This window comes from Vulpes vulpes, chromosome 11, assembly GCF_048418805.1.
Source record: "Vulpes vulpes isolate BD-2025 chromosome 11, VulVul3, whole genome shotgun sequence".
NCBI classification, from domain to species: Eukaryota; Metazoa; Chordata; class Mammalia; order Carnivora; family Canidae; genus Vulpes; species Vulpes vulpes.
In genome coordinates this window covers 85298217-85319130 of record NC_132790.1, presented here as the reverse complement: position 1 = coordinate 85319130, position 20914 = coordinate 85298217, and the positions used below count along the sequence as shown (strand labels likewise).

At 38.3% G+C, this 20914-nt stretch overlaps 1 protein-coding gene across 3 annotated transcripts in view; it reads right to left on the bottom strand.

Moving 5' to 3' along the window:
- Nucleotides 1-7785: 7785 nt before the first annotated feature.
- ESYT3 (extended synaptotagmin 3) overlaps nt 7786-20914 on the bottom strand; it is a 47264-nt gene continuing 34135 nt past the window's right edge. The window contains exons 16-23 of one of the 3 annotated variants that reach the window (XM_026018549.2): nt 20771-20857; nt 19992-20141; nt 17651-18147; nt 16912-17010; nt 16093-16224; nt 9440-9545; nt 8402-8451; nt 7786-8061 (exon numbers count right to left, since the gene is read on the bottom strand). In XM_026018549.2, the coding sequence (XP_025874334.2) occupies nt 8025-8061; nt 8402-8451; nt 9440-9545; nt 16093-16224; nt 16912-17010; nt 17651-18147; nt 19992-20141; nt 20771-20857 (1158 nt within the window). In that variant the 3' untranslated portion in view covers nt 7786-8024. Of the gene's footprint in view, nt 8062-8401; nt 8452-9205; nt 9546-16092; nt 16225-16911; nt 17011-17650; nt 18148-19991; nt 20142-20770; nt 20858-20914 lie in introns of those variants that run through there. The other 2 variants (XM_072726945.1, XM_072726944.1) reach the window with 2 other exon arrangements.

The following is a 20914-nucleotide window of genomic DNA, read 5'->3' as shown; positions in this document are numbered from 1 at the left end:
TATAAGTGTCCTCAGTGACTTATTTATTTATATTATGCACAAATAGTGAATTATATTTTCTTACAAGGCTGAGCCTTGATGCATTTTATTTTACATAAGAATACTTTTCTTGCTGCCTTCTGCTTATTCTCTGTTCTCAGTATTCACTCTGATTTTCTCAAGGGACCAATGTTACTGCACCCTCCTCCCTTACTGCTCTTTTGTAAGTAGCAAGCTTAGGCTTTTTCTAGATTCAGAACTCTTTGTTTTGTTAAGGTGCAGTTACATTTTTAAATTCTAGCCCACAATTTGTGAAAGAATCTGTGTCTTTGAGAGATGAGTAGAAAAAGTAATTGGATATTCAATAATGTAAGCACTCTGAGTTGATTAGGTTACTCCAAGAAATTGCTATGAGGCAGTTTGTGAATCTAACAGTATTTGAAAGGAAGGAATTTAATTTTAAAATGATATTAGCTCTTAGCTTAAAACAGATTTTCAAACTCTTCCTCAGAGGCCTCAGCTTTTTTTGGAGGGTGACTGAGCAGGACAGTGCCACTAGAAGGAAGAACTGCAGGCTCCCTCTGTCAGGTCCACTTTTATCCAGTTTTAATTACTTAAAATATAAGTAAGGTACTGCAATTACTATTTAGCTCTTTTTTAATATTTTAACTGATGTATAATTGACTAATAAGCTGTACATATTTAAAGTATACAATTTGATAAGTTTCGATACATATATACACCCATGAAACCATTACCACAATCGAAATACTAAACCTACTTCATCTCTCCAAAAGTGATCTCTTTGCCATTGGTAATCCTACCCAGCCCCCTTCTGCCCCTAAGCAACAACTGATCTGTTCTAAGTCACTATAGACTTGTTTGTATTTTATGAGATCTCATAAATGGAATCATACAATTGATTTTAAAAAGTTCTTTTTATGTGAAGCCTCTTCCACTCAGCATAATTTTGAGATTTTTGCATGTTGTTGCATTTATTAATAGTTCCTTTTTATTGCTGTGTAGTATTCCATTGTATGAGTATACTGCAATTTGTGTATCCATTCATTTATTGATGGAAATTTTAGGTATTTTAAGTTTTTGACTACTACAAATAAAACTGCCATAAACATTAATGTTCAGGGTTTTGTATGGACATATACCTGATATCCAGTTTTTTGAAAACCATTTCATATATTTTGTCTTTTCTTTGTTTTGGTTCTGTTTGGTACAGGTGGAAGGGTAAATTTGGTTTCTGTTACTCCATGCTGGTTAAAAGTGGAAGTTTTGAAGTATTGAGTCTGAAAATATGTAGGGTTTCTTAGGTTGTCTTTTTTTTTTTTCTAATTTTATTGCATTGTAGTCAGAGAACAGTTTTGTTTGTTTTTCCCTTTTTCGGTATCAAGTCTTTGGAACTTGTGAGACTTTGTGACTTTTATGTGATGAAATTTACACATGTTCCACAGATTGCTTAAAAAAAGCCTCATCTCTGTTTGACATATACTGCTATTAAATTGTTTAAATCTACTTCATTTCTATCAATTTTTTGTCTCGTTGATTTGTTAGTTTATAAGAGATATTGAAATTTTTCTGTGGATTTGTCAAATTTGTTTTATGTATTTCAAGCCTATTTACATGTACTTATAAATTCATAGTTGATAATAGCTTCTCAACTAATAGCTCTGTTGCTACTCATGCATTTCACCTTAAATGCATTTTTGTCCTTTCTTTTAATTGATAGTTGGATATTTCTTTTCCTTTTTTTTTCATTTATTTACTTGTCTTTTTTATTATAAAATATAACACATGCTAAGAATGGTATAAACTATAAATGTCAAGTATAATGAATGGTTATATAGTGAATGCCCTGCAACAATCAAAAAACAGAACATGACCAGCCCTCCAAAATGCACTCTCCCCATATGTCCCTTCCCCCAAGGGGTAATTAGCCTGACTTGTTAGTCTCTTCCATTTTTTTAAAAAATAATTTTGCCGCTTCTGTGTATACCTAAATCAGGATAATTTTTACCTGTTTTTGAACTGTATAAAAATGGTGACTCGTATTCTTTTTAATATTTGTTCCTTGATTCAATATTATTTTTATACTATTGATCCCTGTTGTTGTCTGTTGATCCAGGTTGTTTTCATTGCTGTCTAGTATTCCTTTATGAATATTACACAATCCATTTGTCTGTCCTACTGGCAATTGATATTTGGATTGTTTCTTGTTCTTGGCTATTGTGAACTGCTGCTATGAACATTCTTATATATGCATCCTTGTACACTTGTGTACAAGTTTTCTAGAATCAATATCCAAGAAGTAAAATTGCTGGGCCCTGGGAAAGAAAATACATATACTACCACAGAGGCTGTATGCTGTAGAGTTAGAGGTAATATCCCACCATCAGTGTATGAGGGTTCCCCCTTTTCCACATCCTGACCAATTATTGGTAAGTCAGATTTTTAATTTTTTGCCATTGTAGTGTATAGAGTTGTTATTGTGGTTGTAATGTTTATTTCTGTGATTACTAATGAAGTTAAGCATCTTTTCCTTTGTTGGTCATTTGTATTTCTTTTTTGAAGTGCTTTGTTCATTTTACTGTTGGACTACATGTCTTTTTATATTGATTTGTAAGAGTTATGGATTTTGGACATAAGCCATTTGACAGTTACATGTGTAGGAAATGTTTTTTACTATTCTGTCTTCTTTCCATTTTCCTATACAGTTGACCCTTGAACAGCATGGGGGTTGGGGGTGCCACCCTGCACCCATGCAGTCACAAATCTGTATTACTTTTGACTCCTCAAAAACATAACTACTAATAGCTTCCTGTTGACCAGAAGGAAGCCTTACTGATAATGTAAGCAGTCATTTAACACATATTTAATATGTTATACTCTACTCTTATGAGAAAGTAATCTAGAGAAAAAATGTTAAAATCGTAAGAGAAAATACATTTATAATATTGTACTGTATTTATAAGAAAAATAATCCGCATGTAAGTGGACCCATGCAATCAAAACTCGTGTTGCTCAAAGGTCAACTCTAGTTTCTTTTTATGAACTGAAGAATTTTAGTTTAGAGACGTATGGTTTTTACCTTTATAGTCTAGTGCTCTGTGTATCTTATGAAATTTTTACCTAGTCATTGTTGTAAAATTATTCTGTTATCTTTTTTTTTAATCTTATTTTTTTATAATTTTTTTTAATTTTTTATTTATTTATGATAGTCACAGAGAGATAGAGAGAGGCAGAGACACAAGCAGAGGGAGAAGCAGGCTCCATGCACCGGGAGCCCGACGTGGGATTCGATCCCGGGTCTCCAGGATCACGCCCTGGGCCAAAGGCAGGCGCCAAACCGCTGCGCCACCCAGGGATCCCTCTATGTTATCTTATAGCCGTATAGTTTTGCCTTATCATATTGAGTCTAATACACCTGGGGTCTTTTTTTTTTTTAATGCAAGTATAGTTGGCATAGAGTGTTACCAGTTTCAGGTGTATGTACGGATACAACACCACTGTACATTATTATACATTATTATTATACATGTATAATGTATAATATATTATTATACATTATATACTCACCACAAGTGTAGCTGCCTTCTGTCACTATACAATGTTATTACAATACCATTAATTATATTTCCTATGCTGTACCTTTCATCCCAGTGACATATACACTCCCTAACTAGAAGCCTATACCTTCTACTCCCCTTTGCCCATTTTGCCCATCCTCCCACACCCCTGTACTCTGGCAACCACCTGCTCTCTACTTATGGATCAGTTTCTGCTTTTTTTGTCTGTTCCTTTGTTTTGTTTTTTGAGATTCCATATATAAGTGAAATCATATGGTTTTTTTTTTTTTTTTAATTTTTTTTTTTTTTTAATTTTTATTTATTTACGATAGTCACAGAGAGATAGAGAGAGAGGCAGAGACACAGGCAGAGGGAGAAGCAGGCTCCATGCACCGGGAGCCCGACGTGGGATTCGATCCCGGGTCTCCAGGATCGCGCCCTGGGCCAAAGGCAGGCGCCAAACCGCTGCGCCACCCAGGGATCCCTCATATGGTTTTTATATCCCTTGGCGTGAATTGTTTGACTTAGCATAATACTCTTTAGGTCCATCCATCCATGTTATCTCAAATGGCACAATCTCATCCGTTTTTATGACTGAGTAATATATATTGTATATACCATATATTCTTTACTCACTTATCAGTGAACCCTTGGGTTGCTTTTTTGTTGTTTTTTTGCTTTTAATGATTGTAAATAATGCTGTAGTAAATATAGGGGGGCATATATTTTTCAAATTAGTGTTTTCATTTTCTTTGGGCAAATACTCAGTAGTGGATTTATTGTATCACAGGGTATTTCTACTTTTAATTTTTTGAGGAATCTCGCTGTACCAATTTACATTCTCATCATCAGTGGACAGGGGTTCCCTTTTGTCCACATCCTTGCCAACATTTATTATTTCTTTTTCATACTAGCCATTCTGACAGGTATAAGATAATATCTCCTTATGGTTTTGATTTGAATTTCCCTGAAAACTGATGACAGTGAGCATCTTTTTTTTTTTTAAGTAATCTCTCCCCAAGTAGGGCTCCAACTCATGACCCTGAGATCAAGAGTCACATGCTCTTCTGACTGAGCCAGCCAGGTGCCCCGATGTTGAGCATCTTTTCATGTGTCTGGCAGCCTTCTGCATGTCTTCTTCAGAAAAAATGTCTTTTCAGGTCCTCTGCCCATTTTTAATTGGATTATTTGTTGTTTGGTGTTATATATTTTGGATGTTAACTCCTTATCAGATATGTGATTTGCAAATATGTTCTCCCATTCAGTAGGTTGCCTTTTTTTTTTTGTCCATAGTTTCTTTTGCTATGCAAAAGCTTTTTATTTATTATTTTAATTTTATTTTTTTAAAAGATTTTATTTATTTTGAGAGAGAGAAGGGCAAGGGGAGCATGAACAGGGAGAGAAGAGGGCAGACAGAGAGAGAATCCCACTGAGTACAGAGCCTGACACAGGGCTCGGTCTCAGGATCCTGAAATCATGACCTGAGCCAAAATCAAGAGCAAGATGAAAAGCTTTTTATTTTGATGTACTCCCAGTAGTTTAATTGCTTTTGTTTCCCATGCCTGAAGAGACAAATCTAGGATAATGTTGCTAAGTCTAGTAACAAAAAGATTACTGCCTATACTTTCTTCCAGGACTCTTATGGATTCAGGTCTCACATTAGACTTTCAATCCATTTTGAATTTGCTTTTATGTATGGTATAAGAAAGTGGTCCAGTTTCATTCATTTTGATAGCGTGTTGCTATCCAGTTTTCCCAGCACCATTTGACATTCTAGGCTTTAGTAGTGTGGGTTTATTGTGATTGTAAGTATATTTAGAGGTCTTTTGACCATCTTTTGGTTTTTCTAATTATCATTTTTTTCTGGGCTTTTTTCCTTTATTTTTGGGGGGTTGATTTTTTTCTAGCTTTTCTTCTCCACTACTGATTTAGAAGTTCAGCTCTATTGATTTTTCTATTGTTACCCCATTTTACTGATTATCTTAAAGTTGTAAATACATACTTTGTCAGTCAGGGTCCAGTCAGCAGGCAAACCATGTTACATAGGTAGCTAACAGGAGAAGAACTGCTAACAAGAATGGTAGTTAACAATTCTTAAAACAAGAATTGCTAACTAGTGAATGGTAGTTAACTACTAAAAGATAAAAGAGGACTCTAAGAGGTACAGAATAGCAACTGCAGAAAGCAGATACTACGCTCAGGGATAAAGGAGAGTAAAGAAAAGAATTGTGAAATTTAGAAAAATGCCTTTAAACTAGGCTGAGATTGGAAACTTTGAGGAGAGGTTTGGCGGCCATAGGAGGAAGCCTACTTGTGTTAAAAAAAAAAAAAAAAAAAAAAAAAAGAATGAAACAAAACAACCCAACTTGCTGCCAGATGCTGAACCCTAAAGGCCATAATTATGGTGGTAGAGCCCAATGACATGAGCCACGGATAAACTGTAAGGGTGCTTAGGTGACAAAGAATAGCTAGCTGCCATGGAAAACAGCACACCAATAGAAACAAAGAAAAAGCCCCTTTTTCTTGCTTCTCTGGCCTTGCAGTGTTTCTCCAATGCCCTATATTGGCAAAGCCTAACATCAAGCCCCCTGACAAAGAGACAAGTCTGGTGTCCCCTGAATCATCAAAGCACAGCAAAGATGGATTAATTTGGAGCTGAGAGGTGATAAGCTAGTAACCAACACAAATTTATCATTTATTTTTAAAATCTAAAGCTATTTTTAGTTTCCTAAGTAAGATAGTGACCTAAACACTTCAACTTTCCTCTGAACCAGCCTCATGGCCTTTTTAAAATGTTAATTAATACCAGTATTTTAGTGCCACTGTGTTTTTGAATCCAGTTTTTTTTTTAAGATTTATTTATTTATTTATTCATGATAGACATAGAGAGAGAGAGGCAGAGACACAGGCAGAGGGAGAAGCAGGCTCCATGCAGGGAGCCTGACGTGGGACTTGATCCCGGGACTCCAGGATCGCGCCCTGGGCCAAAGGCAGGCGCCAAACCGCTGAGCCACCCAGGGATCCCCCTTGAATCCAGTTTATGCAAAGATTTTTGGTTGCTTGCTTGTTTATATTTTTTAAGCAGTCAAGACTTAGGTTATCATTTTGTGGGTTTCTTTGTTCCCCATTCTTTCCCATGTGGATGTTCACTTTCTTGCTGAAATACATCTCATACCATTTTTCTGTTTGATGTCCTTGTGTGTTTCATAATTTGAAAATTCCAATTGTATCTTATAATTTTTTGCCAGTGAACTTCTTTTAGTGGGAATTATCTGCTGCAGTGGACCCACATGTGGCCTGGATGGGCATGGCAACACTAAGGGCCAGTTTTGTGGTTACCTGGGGCTTCACATGATTATAGGTTCTAAACCTATTTTCACATTCATTTCAAAGTTTGGAGGTCTCTATACTAAATCAATTGTATGTAACCTTAGACCCCATATTCCTGTAGGACAGATTAGCTGACTGCTTCCACTGATCGTTGACAACCAGTTCCTTGTCCTTATTGGCACCCACAGTGGTTTTTGGTACAAAACTTTTCAGGCTTTTTGTCCCTTACACAAGTCTTGCCCTCTGTCTAGTATATGCTAAAATTATGTTTCCTATCAACACTTAAACTCCCCTTCAACCCCTATACACTGCTTTAGACTTCTTCTTTAGACCATCACCAGGAGATTTACCTGTGTTACTTCTTAATCAGCCATGTTTAAAGTATTGTGTTTGGTATTTAATGTTTGTTTACTCTCCATCCAGTTGAACTAAGTTACTATGCCAAGTACGTGGTAGATGTGTAATAAAATTTGTTTCTGCTAAGATTTCTATTTTGAGTGACAAGTTCTCATAACAAAATTAGGGCAACTCATGCCTGTTCTGTTACTCACAATGGCGCTGGAATATTCACTAAATACATGTGCCCTGAAAATGGTAAAGCATCAGAGATGTATAAGGGAATGCATCATGTACCACAACCCGAATATTAGCAACCCTAAAACAACTTCTGGTTAAGATGGCAAACAAGCAAAAACCTATCCTTCCTCTTCCAAACACGTAGAAAACCTACTTAAACCCCCTTCCCTTGGTTGGTTACTTCCCAGGAATATTGGTAGCCGCTCCAGAAACAGACCCCCTTCACCCCTTATGTCTGAGAATAGGACACTTTTGACACATATATTTGGGCTAATCCCAAATTATATGGTATGTAATTACCTACCAGAAAAAAATCACCCCCGAGGTTCCAATAATTTATTAGGCATAAATACCCCATTTCTTTCTGGATTTGAACAATTAAATCCAACCAAGAGAGAGTAGTACTTGCTTTTATATATGTTTACCTCTTTCTAATACTATCCAGTCATATATTTAAATTTCACACAAAAATGTATGTATATATTTTCAAATGGCTGTTCTGACTTAAATTACAAAATATACATATGTACACATCTTAATATAAAGGTGGAAGGGTGCTCATCAACTTCTGGGCTGTCCATCTGGAGTCAGCTCATACCTGTAAGACAGTTGGGTTTGGACTTGTGTTAGTATTGAGAGTATGTTGTGGTGGCAGCATCAGGACAAGCAGCCTTGTCTAACCAGCCTTGTCTCCCAGTCCCCAGGCCTCTGTGGGACTGGAAGAGCCCATCTCTCTAAGTCAACCAGCCAGGATTAAGGCTAGAGCTTAGGTCTGTTAGAAGCCTTAGGTACAGGTGATAATGTGTCTCCCTCCTTGATAAGCAATGAAGCTGACGTGTACTGAAAAAGGAAAAGTTTTAGAGAAAGATTATGTGCAACTGTCTGAGACAATGTCTTGAGTACTAGATTAATGGAATAAAATGAAAGGTCTCACTTACCATCGTGAGAAGCCCTTAATTAGATCCTCTTTTGATAAGTCAATCAGTACCTAAACAAACACAAAAAATCAGTTTCTTTCCAAAAAATGGAAACATACTGGGACAAACGGAATGAATCATAAAAAGGGCCCCCTTAGGTTTCAGTTTTGATCAGGGGCTCTTTTTCTTTTAGCTCTCAACACGGAAGCTCTCCAGAAGGACAGTATAGACATTGAACTCAGTGTACTTGGGGAAAGGTGAACTGCTCTTTGGAGTTAAACCTCAGAATTTAAAAATGTTACTGAAAGAGAAAATAGACTTGCCTTTACTTGTGAACAGATTAGTAATTTTAAGCAAGACACCACAGTTGCCTCAACTATAGAAATGGGAATAATGTCACTTACATCATAGAAGTGGGCTCTTAAAATGATTATAAGAAGGTGTTTATTAAAATACAACTGCAGGGGATTCCTGGGTGGCGCAGCGGTTTGGCGCCTGCCTTTGGCCCAGGGCGTGATCCTGGAGACCCGGGATCGAATCCCACATCGGGCTCCCGGTACATGGAGCCTGCTTCTCCCTCTGCCTATGTCTCTGCCTCTCTCTCTCCCTCTGTGACTATCATAAATAAATAAAAATTTAAAAAAATACAACTGCAAAGTATTGTACAAATATTCTTTTTTGTCTCTCCTTGGCATCTTCCTGAAGATTATATTTTCTCTACTTTCACTTTAAGTAAAATCCCATCGCCACAAAAATCTTGGCATAATAAGACGCAAGCTTCACACAGTGTTGTATTTATCAAAACAATACTTAATAGATGTTCAGATACTTGTGCAATGATGAATTTGGATAGATTTTCCAGTTTGTTAAAATAGTGTTCATCACATTAATTTACCCATCTATTTTACTTTCAACAATATTAAAAAGATACACACACAAAACCTCCCAATGAGGATCTACCGTCCTTGAAGCCAGTTCTGGTAACAGCCAGATGATCCCATCAGAATTTCTGCAAGGTGTTCCACCAATGAACTCACCAAGAGTCCCTCTTGTACTTACTTTTCCTAGTTCCTTCCTTCTATGTGAGCCAAGTGGCCTACTGTTTTTCACTGCAACATCTAGTGACCTCTTCTTTACTTCTTCCATGGGAACAAAAAATTCAAATCTTTAAATGCAAAAAGTCAGAAAGTAAGTTTTTCGAGATTTATATATTTTAATCATTTTTGTTGAAAATCTGAAGTGTTTGATCCATTTTCCTACTTTTAAAACAGATATAGACTATTGAGGGGACCATCTAGAACAATGTTGGCTCATAGCAGATATTCAATGCATTGTTATTACAGGTAACCACTGTCCTATGCTAATCACAAGCCCTGGAAATATCAAGAGGCTGTTGGTCTCTCTGTGAAGTGCCTTGGACTACTATGCTTTGGGGTTTCTTTCTCTGAGCCTACCCTGTCTCCCTCTCTTTCAACTACCCCTTCTCACTCTCAACAGTGCTTGCTTATAAAACTGCCTTAATCCCTGTCTCTTTTGTTGTTTCTGACCAGCTAAGGACAAGGATGCTGAATATTAAGGTATATTGGAACTTCATAGAAAATAGTGGCCCTTCCCTCTTCTGCCTGTGGAGTAAGGCAGAGGAATCTTAGTCTATAGCTTTGTCGTGTACTCACAAGAGGCCACTGGAATCCTTACTTCTAGTTTTGTTTTTGTTTTTGTTTTGTTTTTTTGGACATAAGGGAACATTAGTTTCAGGTGTATAGCAAAGATTGGATTTTTGTATATATTGCAAAATGATCACCATAAGTCAACATCTATCACTATACATAGTTACAAACTTTTTTTTCTTGTGATGAGAACTTTCAAGATCCACTCTCCTAGCTACTTCCAAATATGTAATATAGTATTAAATATGGTCACCATGCTGTGCATTATATCCCCATGACTTCATTTTATAAGTGGAAATTTGTTCCATTTGACTCCCTTTACCTACCTCCACCCCTCCCAACCACCAATCTCTTCTTTTTATCCACAAGCTTGGCATCTTTTGGGTTTTGTTTTTTTTTTTTTTTTTTTGCTTTTATGGGTTTTTTTGTTTATTTTTAGATTCCACATATAAATAAGATTATACAGTAAGAATATTTTTCTGACTTATTTCACTTAGCATAATACCCTAAAGGTCCATCCATGTTTTTGCAAATGGCAAGATTTCATTATTTTTTATGGCTGAACAATATTCCATTGTATATATGCCACATTTTCTTCATTCATCCATCAGTGGACGCTTAGGTTGCTTTCATTTCTTGGCTATTGTAAATAAAGTTGTAGTGAGCATGGGAGTATGTATGTGTTTCTGAATTAGTGTTTTCACTTTCCTTGGATAAATACCCAGAGATGGAGTTGCTGGATCATATGGTAATTCTATTTTTAATTTTTTGATGAGACTCCATACTGTTTTCCATAATGCCTGCAACAATTTACATTCCCACCAACAGTGCACAAGTGTTCCCTTTCTCCATATCTTCACCAACACTTGGTAATAGTCATTCTAACAGGTATGAGGTGATATCTCATTGTGGTTTTGATTTGAATTTCACTGTTGATTAGTGATACTGAGCACCTTTTCATGTGTCTATTGGCCATCTGTATGTCTTTGGGAAAATGTCTGTTTAGGTTCTCTATCTTTAAACTAGACGTGTTTTGAATTGTTTTAAATTCTTTGGATATTTTGAATATTAACCACTTATCAGAAATTTCCTCCCACTCTGTAGGTAGCCTCTTAATTTTGTTGGGCAGTTTCCTTTGCAGACACTTTTTAGCTTGAGGGAGTTTGCACTTGTTTTTGTTTTTGTTGCCTTTGCTTTTGGTGTCAAATTCAAAAAATTATCACTAAGTTCAATGTCGAGCTTATTGCCTATATTTTTTTCTAGGAGTTTTATGGTTTCAGACATTCAAGCCTCTAATCCATATTGAGTTTATTATTGTGTATAATGTAAGATCGTGGTCCAGTTTTATTCATTTAAATGTCGCTGTCCAGTTTTTCCAGCACCATGTATTGAAGAAACAGTCCTTTCCCCATTGTATAAGTTGTAATACTAGTTGACTTTTGTCATAAATTAATTGACCATAATATACGTGTGGGTTTATTTATGAACTATCTTGTTCCATTGATCTTTGTGTCTGTTTTTATGCCAAAACCATACTGCTTTGATTACTATAGATTTGTAAGAGTTTGAAATCAAGTAGTATAATGCCTCCAGTTTTGTTCTCAAGATTGCTTTGGGATTTTTGTTGTTCCATACAAATTTTAGGATTTATTCTCTTTCTGTGAAAATCCCATTGGAATTTTGAAAAGATTGAATTAAATCTGTATATTGCTTTGGGAGTATGGACATTTAAACAACATTAATTCTTCCATTCCATGAACAGGAACTATCTTTCCATTTATTTGTGTTTTTAATTTTTCTCATTAATGTCTTATAGCTTTCGGGGATCCCTGGGTGGCGCAGCGGTTTGGCGCCTGCCTTTGGCCCAGGGCGCGATCCTGGAGACCCGGGATCGAATCCCACGTCAGGCTCCCAGTGCATGGAGCCTGCTTCTCCCTCTATCTGTGTCTCTGCCTCTCTCTCTCTCTCTCTGTGACTATCATAAAAAAAAAAATTTAAAAAAAAAATGTCAACATACAGATCTTTCACCTTCATGGTTAAACTTATTCCTAGGTATTATATTCTTTGATGCTACCATAAATGGGATTGTTTTCTAATTTCTCTAATAATTCATTGTTAGTGTTCAGAAATGCAACAGGTGTTTGCATATTGATTTTGAATCTTGAAGCTTTACTGAACTTGCTGATTAGTTCTAAGAGTTTATGGGTGGAGTCTTTAGGGTTTTCTATGTCATGTCATCTGCAAACAGTGACACTTTACTTCTTCCTTTTCAATTTGGATGCCTTTTGTTTTTTCTTGCTTAATTGCTCTAATTAGGACTTCCAGTACACGAAAAGTGGTAAGAGTAGACATCCCTGTCTGAGTATGATGTTAGCTGTGGGCTTCACTTATGGCCTTTATTATGTTGAGGTACTGTCCCTCTATACTCATTCTGTTGATAGTTTTATCATAAATGGATGTTGAATTTTATCACATGTGTTATCTGCATCCATTGAGATGAACATATGATTTTTGTTAATTTGATGTTTCACATTGATATGCAGATGGATGTTTAATCCTTGCATCCTGAGATCCCCACTTAATCATGATGTATGATCCTTTTAATATAGTATTGAATTCAGGTTTCTAATCTTTTGTTGAGGATTTTTGCATCTATGTTCATAGATGGTCTGTAATTTTTTCTTGTCTCCTTATTTGGTTTTGGTAATGCTGGCCTTGTATAATGAGTTTGGAAGTGTTCCCTCTCCTGTTTTTTCAAAGAGTTTGAAAGGGATTGGTATTCTCTGAGTGTTTGATATAATTCACCAGTGAAGCCATCTGGTCCTGGACTTTTGTTTGTTGGGAGATTTTTGATTACTGATTCAGTCTCCTTATTAGTAATCGGTCTGTTCAGATTTTCTATTCATTATTCAGTCTTGGTTGTATGTTTCTAAGACTTTACCCATTTCTTCTAGCTTGTCAAATTTGTTCGTGTATAACTGTTCATTGTACTCTCACGATCCTTTGTACTTCTGTGGTATTGGTTATAATATCTCCTCTTTCCTTTCTGATTTTGTTTTTTCTTGATGCGTCTAGCCTAAGGCTTGTCAATTTTATCTTTTCAAAGAACCTACTCTTAGTTTCATTGATCTTATCTATTGTCTTAGTCTCTATTTCTATAATTTATTTCTGCTCTGTTCTTTATTTCCTTTCTTCTGTTAACTTTGGGCTTTCTTCATTCTTTTTATACCTTGAGGTATAAACTGAGGTTGAGATTTTTATTGTTTACTGACATAGGTATTTATTGCTGTGAACTTCCCTCTTAGAACTGCTTTTGCTGCATTCCACAAATTTGGCAAGTTGTACTTCCCATTTGTCTGAAGATATTTTTGATTTCTTCTTTGACCTGCTGGTTGTTCAGTAGCATGGTGTTTAATCTTTACATACTTGTAAATTTTCTATTTTACTTCTTGTACTTGATTCCTAGTTCATATCATTATGGTCAGAGAAGATACTTGATATAATTTCAGTTTTCTTAAGTTTATTAACACTTGTTTTGTGATCTACATATGATCTATCTAGGAGAATGTCCCATGTGCACTTGAAAAGAACATATTCTATATATCCTGCTTTTGGATGAAATGTTCTGTATCTATCTGTTAAATCCATGTGGTCTAACATGTCATTTAAAGTTAATATTTCCTTATTTATTGTCTGGATGATCTATCATTGATCTAAGTGGGGTATTAAAGTCCCCTCCTAGGATTGTATTGCTGTTCTTACTGTATTGCTATTTTTTTCCTTTAGGTCTGTTAATATCTGATTTCTATATTTAGCTGCTCCTATGTTGGATGCAGAAATATTTGTAAATGGTATATCCTCTTATTAAATTGACTTCTTTATCATTATATAATGCCCATCTTTGTCTCTTATTACAGTCTTTGTTTTCAAGTCTATTTTGTCTGATAGAAGTATAGCTACCCCAGTTTTCTTTAAGTTTCCATCTGCTTAGAATATATTTTTCCATCCCTTTATTATCAGTTTGTGTACAAAATAAGTTATACTTTGCCTAATGAGTCTCTTATAGACCACACATAGATGGATCTTGTTTTTGTTTATGTTTTTTATCCTTTCAGCCACTCTGTGTCTTTTGAATGGAGAATTTAGTCAATTTATATTTAAAGTAACTTTGATAGTTTATATTAATAGTACTTAATGCCATTTTGTTGTTTTCTGGCTGTTTTGTGGTCCCTCTCTATTCCTTTCTTCTTTTGCTTTCTTCCATTGTCGTTTTATGACTTTGCTTAGTGGTGTGCTTACATTACTTTCTTTTTACATTTTGTGTACCTACCTACTATAGGTTACACTGAGGCTTATATTGAACAGTCTACTTTAAGTTGATAATATCTTAGGTTTGAAAGCATTCTAAAGCTCTACGTTTTACTCCTGCCCCACCACATTTTATATCTTTTTTTATATACCTTAATTAATTACTGTGGTGATAGTTATTTTTAGTAGTTTTTTTTAACCTTCTAACTAGCTTTATATGTAATTAATCCACTACCTTTACTATATATTTACCAGTGAGACTTATGCCTTTACATGTATTCTTGCTACTAATTAGCAATCTTTCTTTTCAGCTTACAAAGTCCCTTTCATAATTCTTTTAAGGCCAGTCCAGTGGTAATAACTTCTCTCTCTCCAAGTCTTAATGACAACTTTGCCAGGTAAAGTATTCTCGTTTAGAAGTTTTTTCTTTCAGTACTTTGACTATATCATGCCAGTCCCTTCTGGCCTGCCAAGTTTCTGCTGAAAACTCTGCTATCTAAAGGGTTCCCTTATATGTAACAAGTTTTTCTCTTGCTGTTTTTAAGATTCTCCCTTCAACTTTTGACATATTAATTACAACATGTCTTAGTATGACTCACAAGAGGTTTCTGTCTCCTTATTTCTAGGTTTATTGTTAGGGTGGAAGTTGCCAAGTCTGCCCTCCAGATAACCCAACCATATATTACTGTTAAAATTTGAGAGAGAATTGCTAACAGATCAGGTTTGTCACAAAAGCCAAGTGTCAAACCTCTACCTCCTGTGTTCCCACATAGCAATTTTGAAATCCTTTTATCTTTGAGTGTAAAGTCTTTCATTTTAGGATGGTGCCTGGCATAAAGTGTTCAATAAATAGTAAATAGATTCTCTCTCTTCCATACCCTTTCTTGAAGGAACTCTTGAAGCTCTTGAAGGAACATATTAGTTCTTAGACATGGCCCAAAGAGGACTCAGTGCAACTCTTTTAAAATGCGTTATTATTGACCAAGATAAGAGGAAATAAAAATCATTAAATATATTATCTTCCCAGGCTGGTTAGAAATGTCTTTTGGTAGGATTCTGAAGCAAAAGGAGGCAATGATGAGATTTTGATTTCTTGACTTCAAGTTGACTTCAAGGTACAGAATATTTCACCTAAGACTTGCCATACCAGGCCCATCAAGAACAGGAAATGTGATTAGAATCTACCAGTCTTGTACCCAAGGATATGAGTGGGCAAGTCAAGGGAGGATATCTATTTCACTTGCCACCTATGCTTTGTTGCAGAAGGGAAGACAGGCTAAAGAGCTTGGAGCTTTAGAGAAAATTTTAGGTCTCTGGATTTAAGGTATGTTTGTTTTTAACTACTACTTTAAAACATTCAAAGAAAAAAACAAAAAACAAAACAAAAATAAATAAATAAATAAAACATTCAAAGAAAACATATTTGACCAGATTTAAGTCCTTTTACTATAAAAAAGATTTCATTTAAAGGGGAAAAGTACAGAGCAGATAATAATCAGGAACATTTTAGCCTCTATGGGCAAGAAAAGTTGATAGCTGTTTTGCTAAACTGCCTTGGCAGTCCTTTTCTCCCACTAACCTATAAAAATTTCATGAAGACATAGACTATGTTATCCTGAGGCCCACAGACCTAGCCCTTCCCAGCATCTAGTAGGCTTTCCAGGCACACAACAGGCACTCGGCAAATAGTTGACTCCATAAGAAGACACTCTAGGCAGGGCAGTTTGGTTCACTTACGTCTCATCAAACAGGGGTTCCAGGGTCTTCCGTTTTACTGAGGTCTTCTTACGACTTGCCCACCTCCTTTCTGGTAACAAGTAGATGCGGACATAGGGATCAGCTCCACTGCTGGTACAGGGTGTCAGGTTTCTGATGTGGTTTCAAAGACATTAAAGAAGAAAGTTTAGGGATCCCTGGGTGGCGCAGTGGTTTGGCGCCTGCCTTTGGCCCAGGGCGCGATCCTGGAGACCCGGGATCGAATCCCACATCAGGCTCCCGGTGCATGGAGCCTGCTTCTCCCTCCGCCTGTGTCTCTGCCTCTCTCTCTCTCTCTGTGACTATCATAAATAAAAATTAAAAAAAAAAAAAATTTAAAGAAGAAAGTTTAGAAACACTGAAAGGACTCTTGGAGAAGGCTGTACTAGCCATTAAGCTTTAGATGGCTTTGAGGAAAAAATGCCTTGTAGTTTAAATGACCAAAAAGCAAAAGTCTGCAGAATTTAGAACTCAAAACATCAATGCAGGATTTTTAAAACATGTGTTTTTTAAAGTCTGGAGTAGAGCAAGTACTTCCCATCTAAAGGAAGTTGGAGATTCTTACTTAAGAAAAGGTACTGGCTCCAAGTCACCCCAGTTTTTGCAGTGGCTATATTTAAACAATGCCCTTGGCTCTGGAGTCCTCGGCATCATTGAGGACCTTGTCATTCATACCATGCAGCCTTCAAACCTCAGTTCTTCCTAGTGTATTGTCTCAGGGACGCCCATCCCTACCAACTCCACTCTTTTGTTCACCTGATGCTCCCAGCGGAGCATTTCCCTGGCCCAGCACCCCATTACCTGCAGCCATTGATGAGCACACTGAGGCAGCGCCGCAGACACACATAACGCACTGTGAGCTGAATCTCACCCAGCCTCCACTGCCTGAGATCCCCGCCTCTGTAAAGAAAGAACTTGTCACTTCCCTGCCATTATAGCTGTTGGCTTCTCCCCCAGACCCTAAGACAGAAGCATGTCCTGCTTTAGGAACATAGAGCCATGTAGGTTAATAATTCTCAGTAAGGTCCTTTCTGTCAGAAGTCAGTCCCATCCATTCACATGCTAATTATCCTACTTCACAGTAGGAAGAACATGAACCCTGGAGTGGGATCTGTCTTTATACCATAACTTCCTGTGGGACCTTGGCTGAGTTACTTGACCTTTATGATATCATAGGGTAATTGTGAAGATGGAGTTAAATAACATGTTAAGCTCACAGTTAACAATAAACGGCAGTCATTGATGACCTATTTCTACATTCTAAGCTTTCCATATCATCCCAGTACACTTGAGAATTCAGGAAATGTCTCTGTGGGAAGGAACCTTAATATCCAAAGCCCAGCACCTGTTTTACAACTGGAATGCGTTTGCTTTCTCTCCCCCTTGCCCTTTGTTTCTAGCATATACCACGCTGCCTCTCATGAAGCCACTTTGTGAAAGAGCAGAACTTGTACAGGAAAGTGAGTTCATATCTACATTTCCATCCGGGATGGATTTTTTCACACAGGTCACTTTAACCCGATTAAGCAGAGGTGCGTACTCAATGTTGAAGCTGATCTCTGTCAGATCAAAGCAGGAGGAGGCCAGGGAGTTGAGCGAGGACATGCTGGGAGCTAGCCTCTTGGGCGGCCATGCGAGTGGGGAGGCAGGGCATTTCATGGGTCTGGGTGACTTGATGGGCCCTGGAGAGTGGGGGCCTGGGACAGTCAGGAAGATGGTGGCCGAACTCTTCTTCTTCCCCATGGGCTCACAGAACCCTCTGGCACTGTCCTTGCCTTTGGGCTCTGGGCCTGTGTCTTGGGGTGTGGGCTCGGTGGCAACAATAGTGGCACTGGTGGTTGTCGTGGTGCTCTTGGAGGCTTCTTTGGTATCAGAAGCAGGATCTGGGGGGCATGGCAAATTTGCAGGGCACTCTCCCTGGGATGGGGCTTTGGGGTTCTGGTTGGTGTCCACCTTCTTAATGAACAGAGGACCTTTCTTTAGGGCTTCAGGTCCTGTGTATGGGCTCCCCATCTCTCGTTCTTCCACGCGCAGGAACTGCAAGCAGATGACAGGGTTATGGGCTGCGGCCCCCACATCCACTTTCTCCTCCTCTGCTCTCATCTTAACCTCTGGGAAAAGGTTCCTTCCTGACTGCCCATCTCAATGGATTTCTCCCCCCAGACCATATCTTCATTAACCTCTGTCCACCCTTGGGTCCCTATAACCAATTATTCTCTTTTTCCCTCATTACTGTCTCACTAGTGAGTCTTCATGAGGATTCAGTCCTGCCTCCACTCACACTGGCTAGCGGAGACCTGACTCATTTTTTTTTTTAAGATTTTATTTTTATTTATTCATGAGAGACAGAGAGAGAGGCAGAGACATAGGAAGAGGGAGAAGTGGGCTCCTTGTCCATGCAAGAAGCCCGATGTGGGACTCGAACCTGGGAATCCAGGATCACGCCCTGAGCCAAAGCTCAACCACTGAGCCACCCAGGCATCCCAGACCTGACTCATTCTTACAGCATGTACGGTCCCTCCATGCAGCTAACTCCCAGATCTACACCTCCACTCCTGCACTCCTCTTACCTTTCACATATATCACACACTGCCTTCCAGGTAGGGTCCTTTCCAGCTGTTACCCTATTCACCATTGCTTTCCCTAAAATGTGTTTCCTGTCCACACACACCCCTGTGATCCTACCCCCAAAGTTTCAAACCTTGGCCATAATGTTTCTCCTCCCTCAGTCATTAAGGCCATTTCTAGGGACTTCCATTTCTAGCACGGTGGTGGTCAATATTCTGAAAAGCCTCATTAGGAATGCCTAATAAAATGAAACACCTTGTAAATACATAGCCAAATTTACAAAAAACTAAAACTCCTAGGATTACTGAAAAATAAAGGCTAAGCTTTCCTAGGGTCATTTATCAACCTTGAAAAATTCAAGCAGTAAGGAGAAGAGGCCTCAGGTCAACAGTGTAAGGCTGGGAGTAGGAACCATGAAGGTAGGTAGGGTCTCTTTAGGGAAAATAGTAATCTAGGATAAACATTCCAAACCCACCCCACCCTCCCCTTCCAGGAAAGACTGCTAAGAAATAGGGCTGTTTCCACCGTACTCTCCTGGGGGACCTGAAGACTTTTCTGAGAATATGGCACCTTACAGGACTATCTTATATGGATTTTGGTTCATATTTATACTTGTGTGATCTTGAAACCTAAAATTTAAAAATTAGCATAAGAATGGACCCTAGTTTGTAATGCCCCCAAGTGCTTGGTTATGGCAAAACAGAACCTCCCTGGAAGCAAGCAAACTCAACATATGTTTGCAACTCAAGTTACCAAACATAGAAATGAGTCACCCTGAAAACGCATCAACAGATACAACAAACATCAAAATCTAACTCTCAAGATCTTCAGATAATAGAATTCACACACACACATAGGTATTTTCAGATGATTAAAGATGGAATAGAAACATGATAATAAAATACAGTGAAAAAACTGGATTTGGAAAAGATAAAATTGGAAATAAAAATAGCTTTTGAAATAAAAACCATGAATAGGTAAAGAATTAGTAGTCTAGAAGACAGATCTGAGGAAATCAGAAATGTGGCACCAAGAGATAAAGAAATAGAAAATATGAAAGTGAGGTCAGGTGGAGACAGGAGATGGTGAGAAGGTCCAGTGTAGGAGTTCTAGAAGGAAGGATTAAAAGAATGGGAGAGGCAGTATCTGAAGAGATAATGGCTGACAATATTCCAAAGTTGATGAAAAATATGAACCTATTTCCTAACTGCTTCTCAGCACAGAGCAGGTACTTAGTGCTGGGAGAGCCCACTTTGTTCCATGGCCAGAGCTCCACCCCTCACCCACCCTGGGGAACCAAAGGAGGCATTTACCCGAAGCACCAGCCTCATGGAGATGAGGCTGTCTAGGCCTGAGTGGTCCAGCTGGAAGCGCTGCTCGAGGGTGAGGTCTGTGTAGGGGAGGATCTGGCACAGGGGGAACTCCAGCACTCCCAGAGCACACTCTTGGGTATCATCAAGCACCTGGGCAGTGGGCCAGTCACAAAACAGGAGAATTAAGCCCCGCACCCACCACCACCTCTCTAGGCCCCATTCAAGTCTAAGTTCACTTCAATAAGCATGTACTGTGCTTCTGTTGGCCTCTGGTCCTGTTCTGAACGCCTGGGACTAGGACCAGGCCCGGCCCCTGTTTGCAGTCAGGGTAGAGGCAGTGTGTCAAGTGCCCTGGGCCGTAGAGGCTTAGGGACTGATAGGCTGAGGGCCCCAAAAGATCCCAGTTCTGCCGTTTGTTGTTAAAGATGTCATGACAGAGTCATTGATGGAGCCTCTATTTGCTCATGTGTAAAATAAAGGAAGTATCTTTTGTGAAGATTAAATTATTTTTTAAAGAGGCACATCATCATTAAGGCCCTGGGAGGATTCCAACACAGGCCACTCTGGGTGCTATATAACTGGAAAGACTTCTGCAGGAAGGGTTTGTCCTTCCACAGCCTCTTGCTTATTGCCTCATGAAGATGTGGGGCCTCTGCATCCTCTCCCACACACAAGGGGCTGACTTGACTGCTCAGAGAACCTGGTGCATTTCAAGTTCCCCGCCCCTCCTGGCTGAGATACTTCTTAGCTTTGTCCCAAGAACCCAACTCCAGACAAACCTTCAGATGCAGCTCCTCAGCTGCCACATTGTACACAAAGAAGGAGAACATCTGGCTCCACACTGGGTCCTTGCTGTGGGGACAGGTCTGGGGATAGAAGAGAGATCGCTGAAGGGTCAGCAGGATACCGGCACCCTCTCCTTT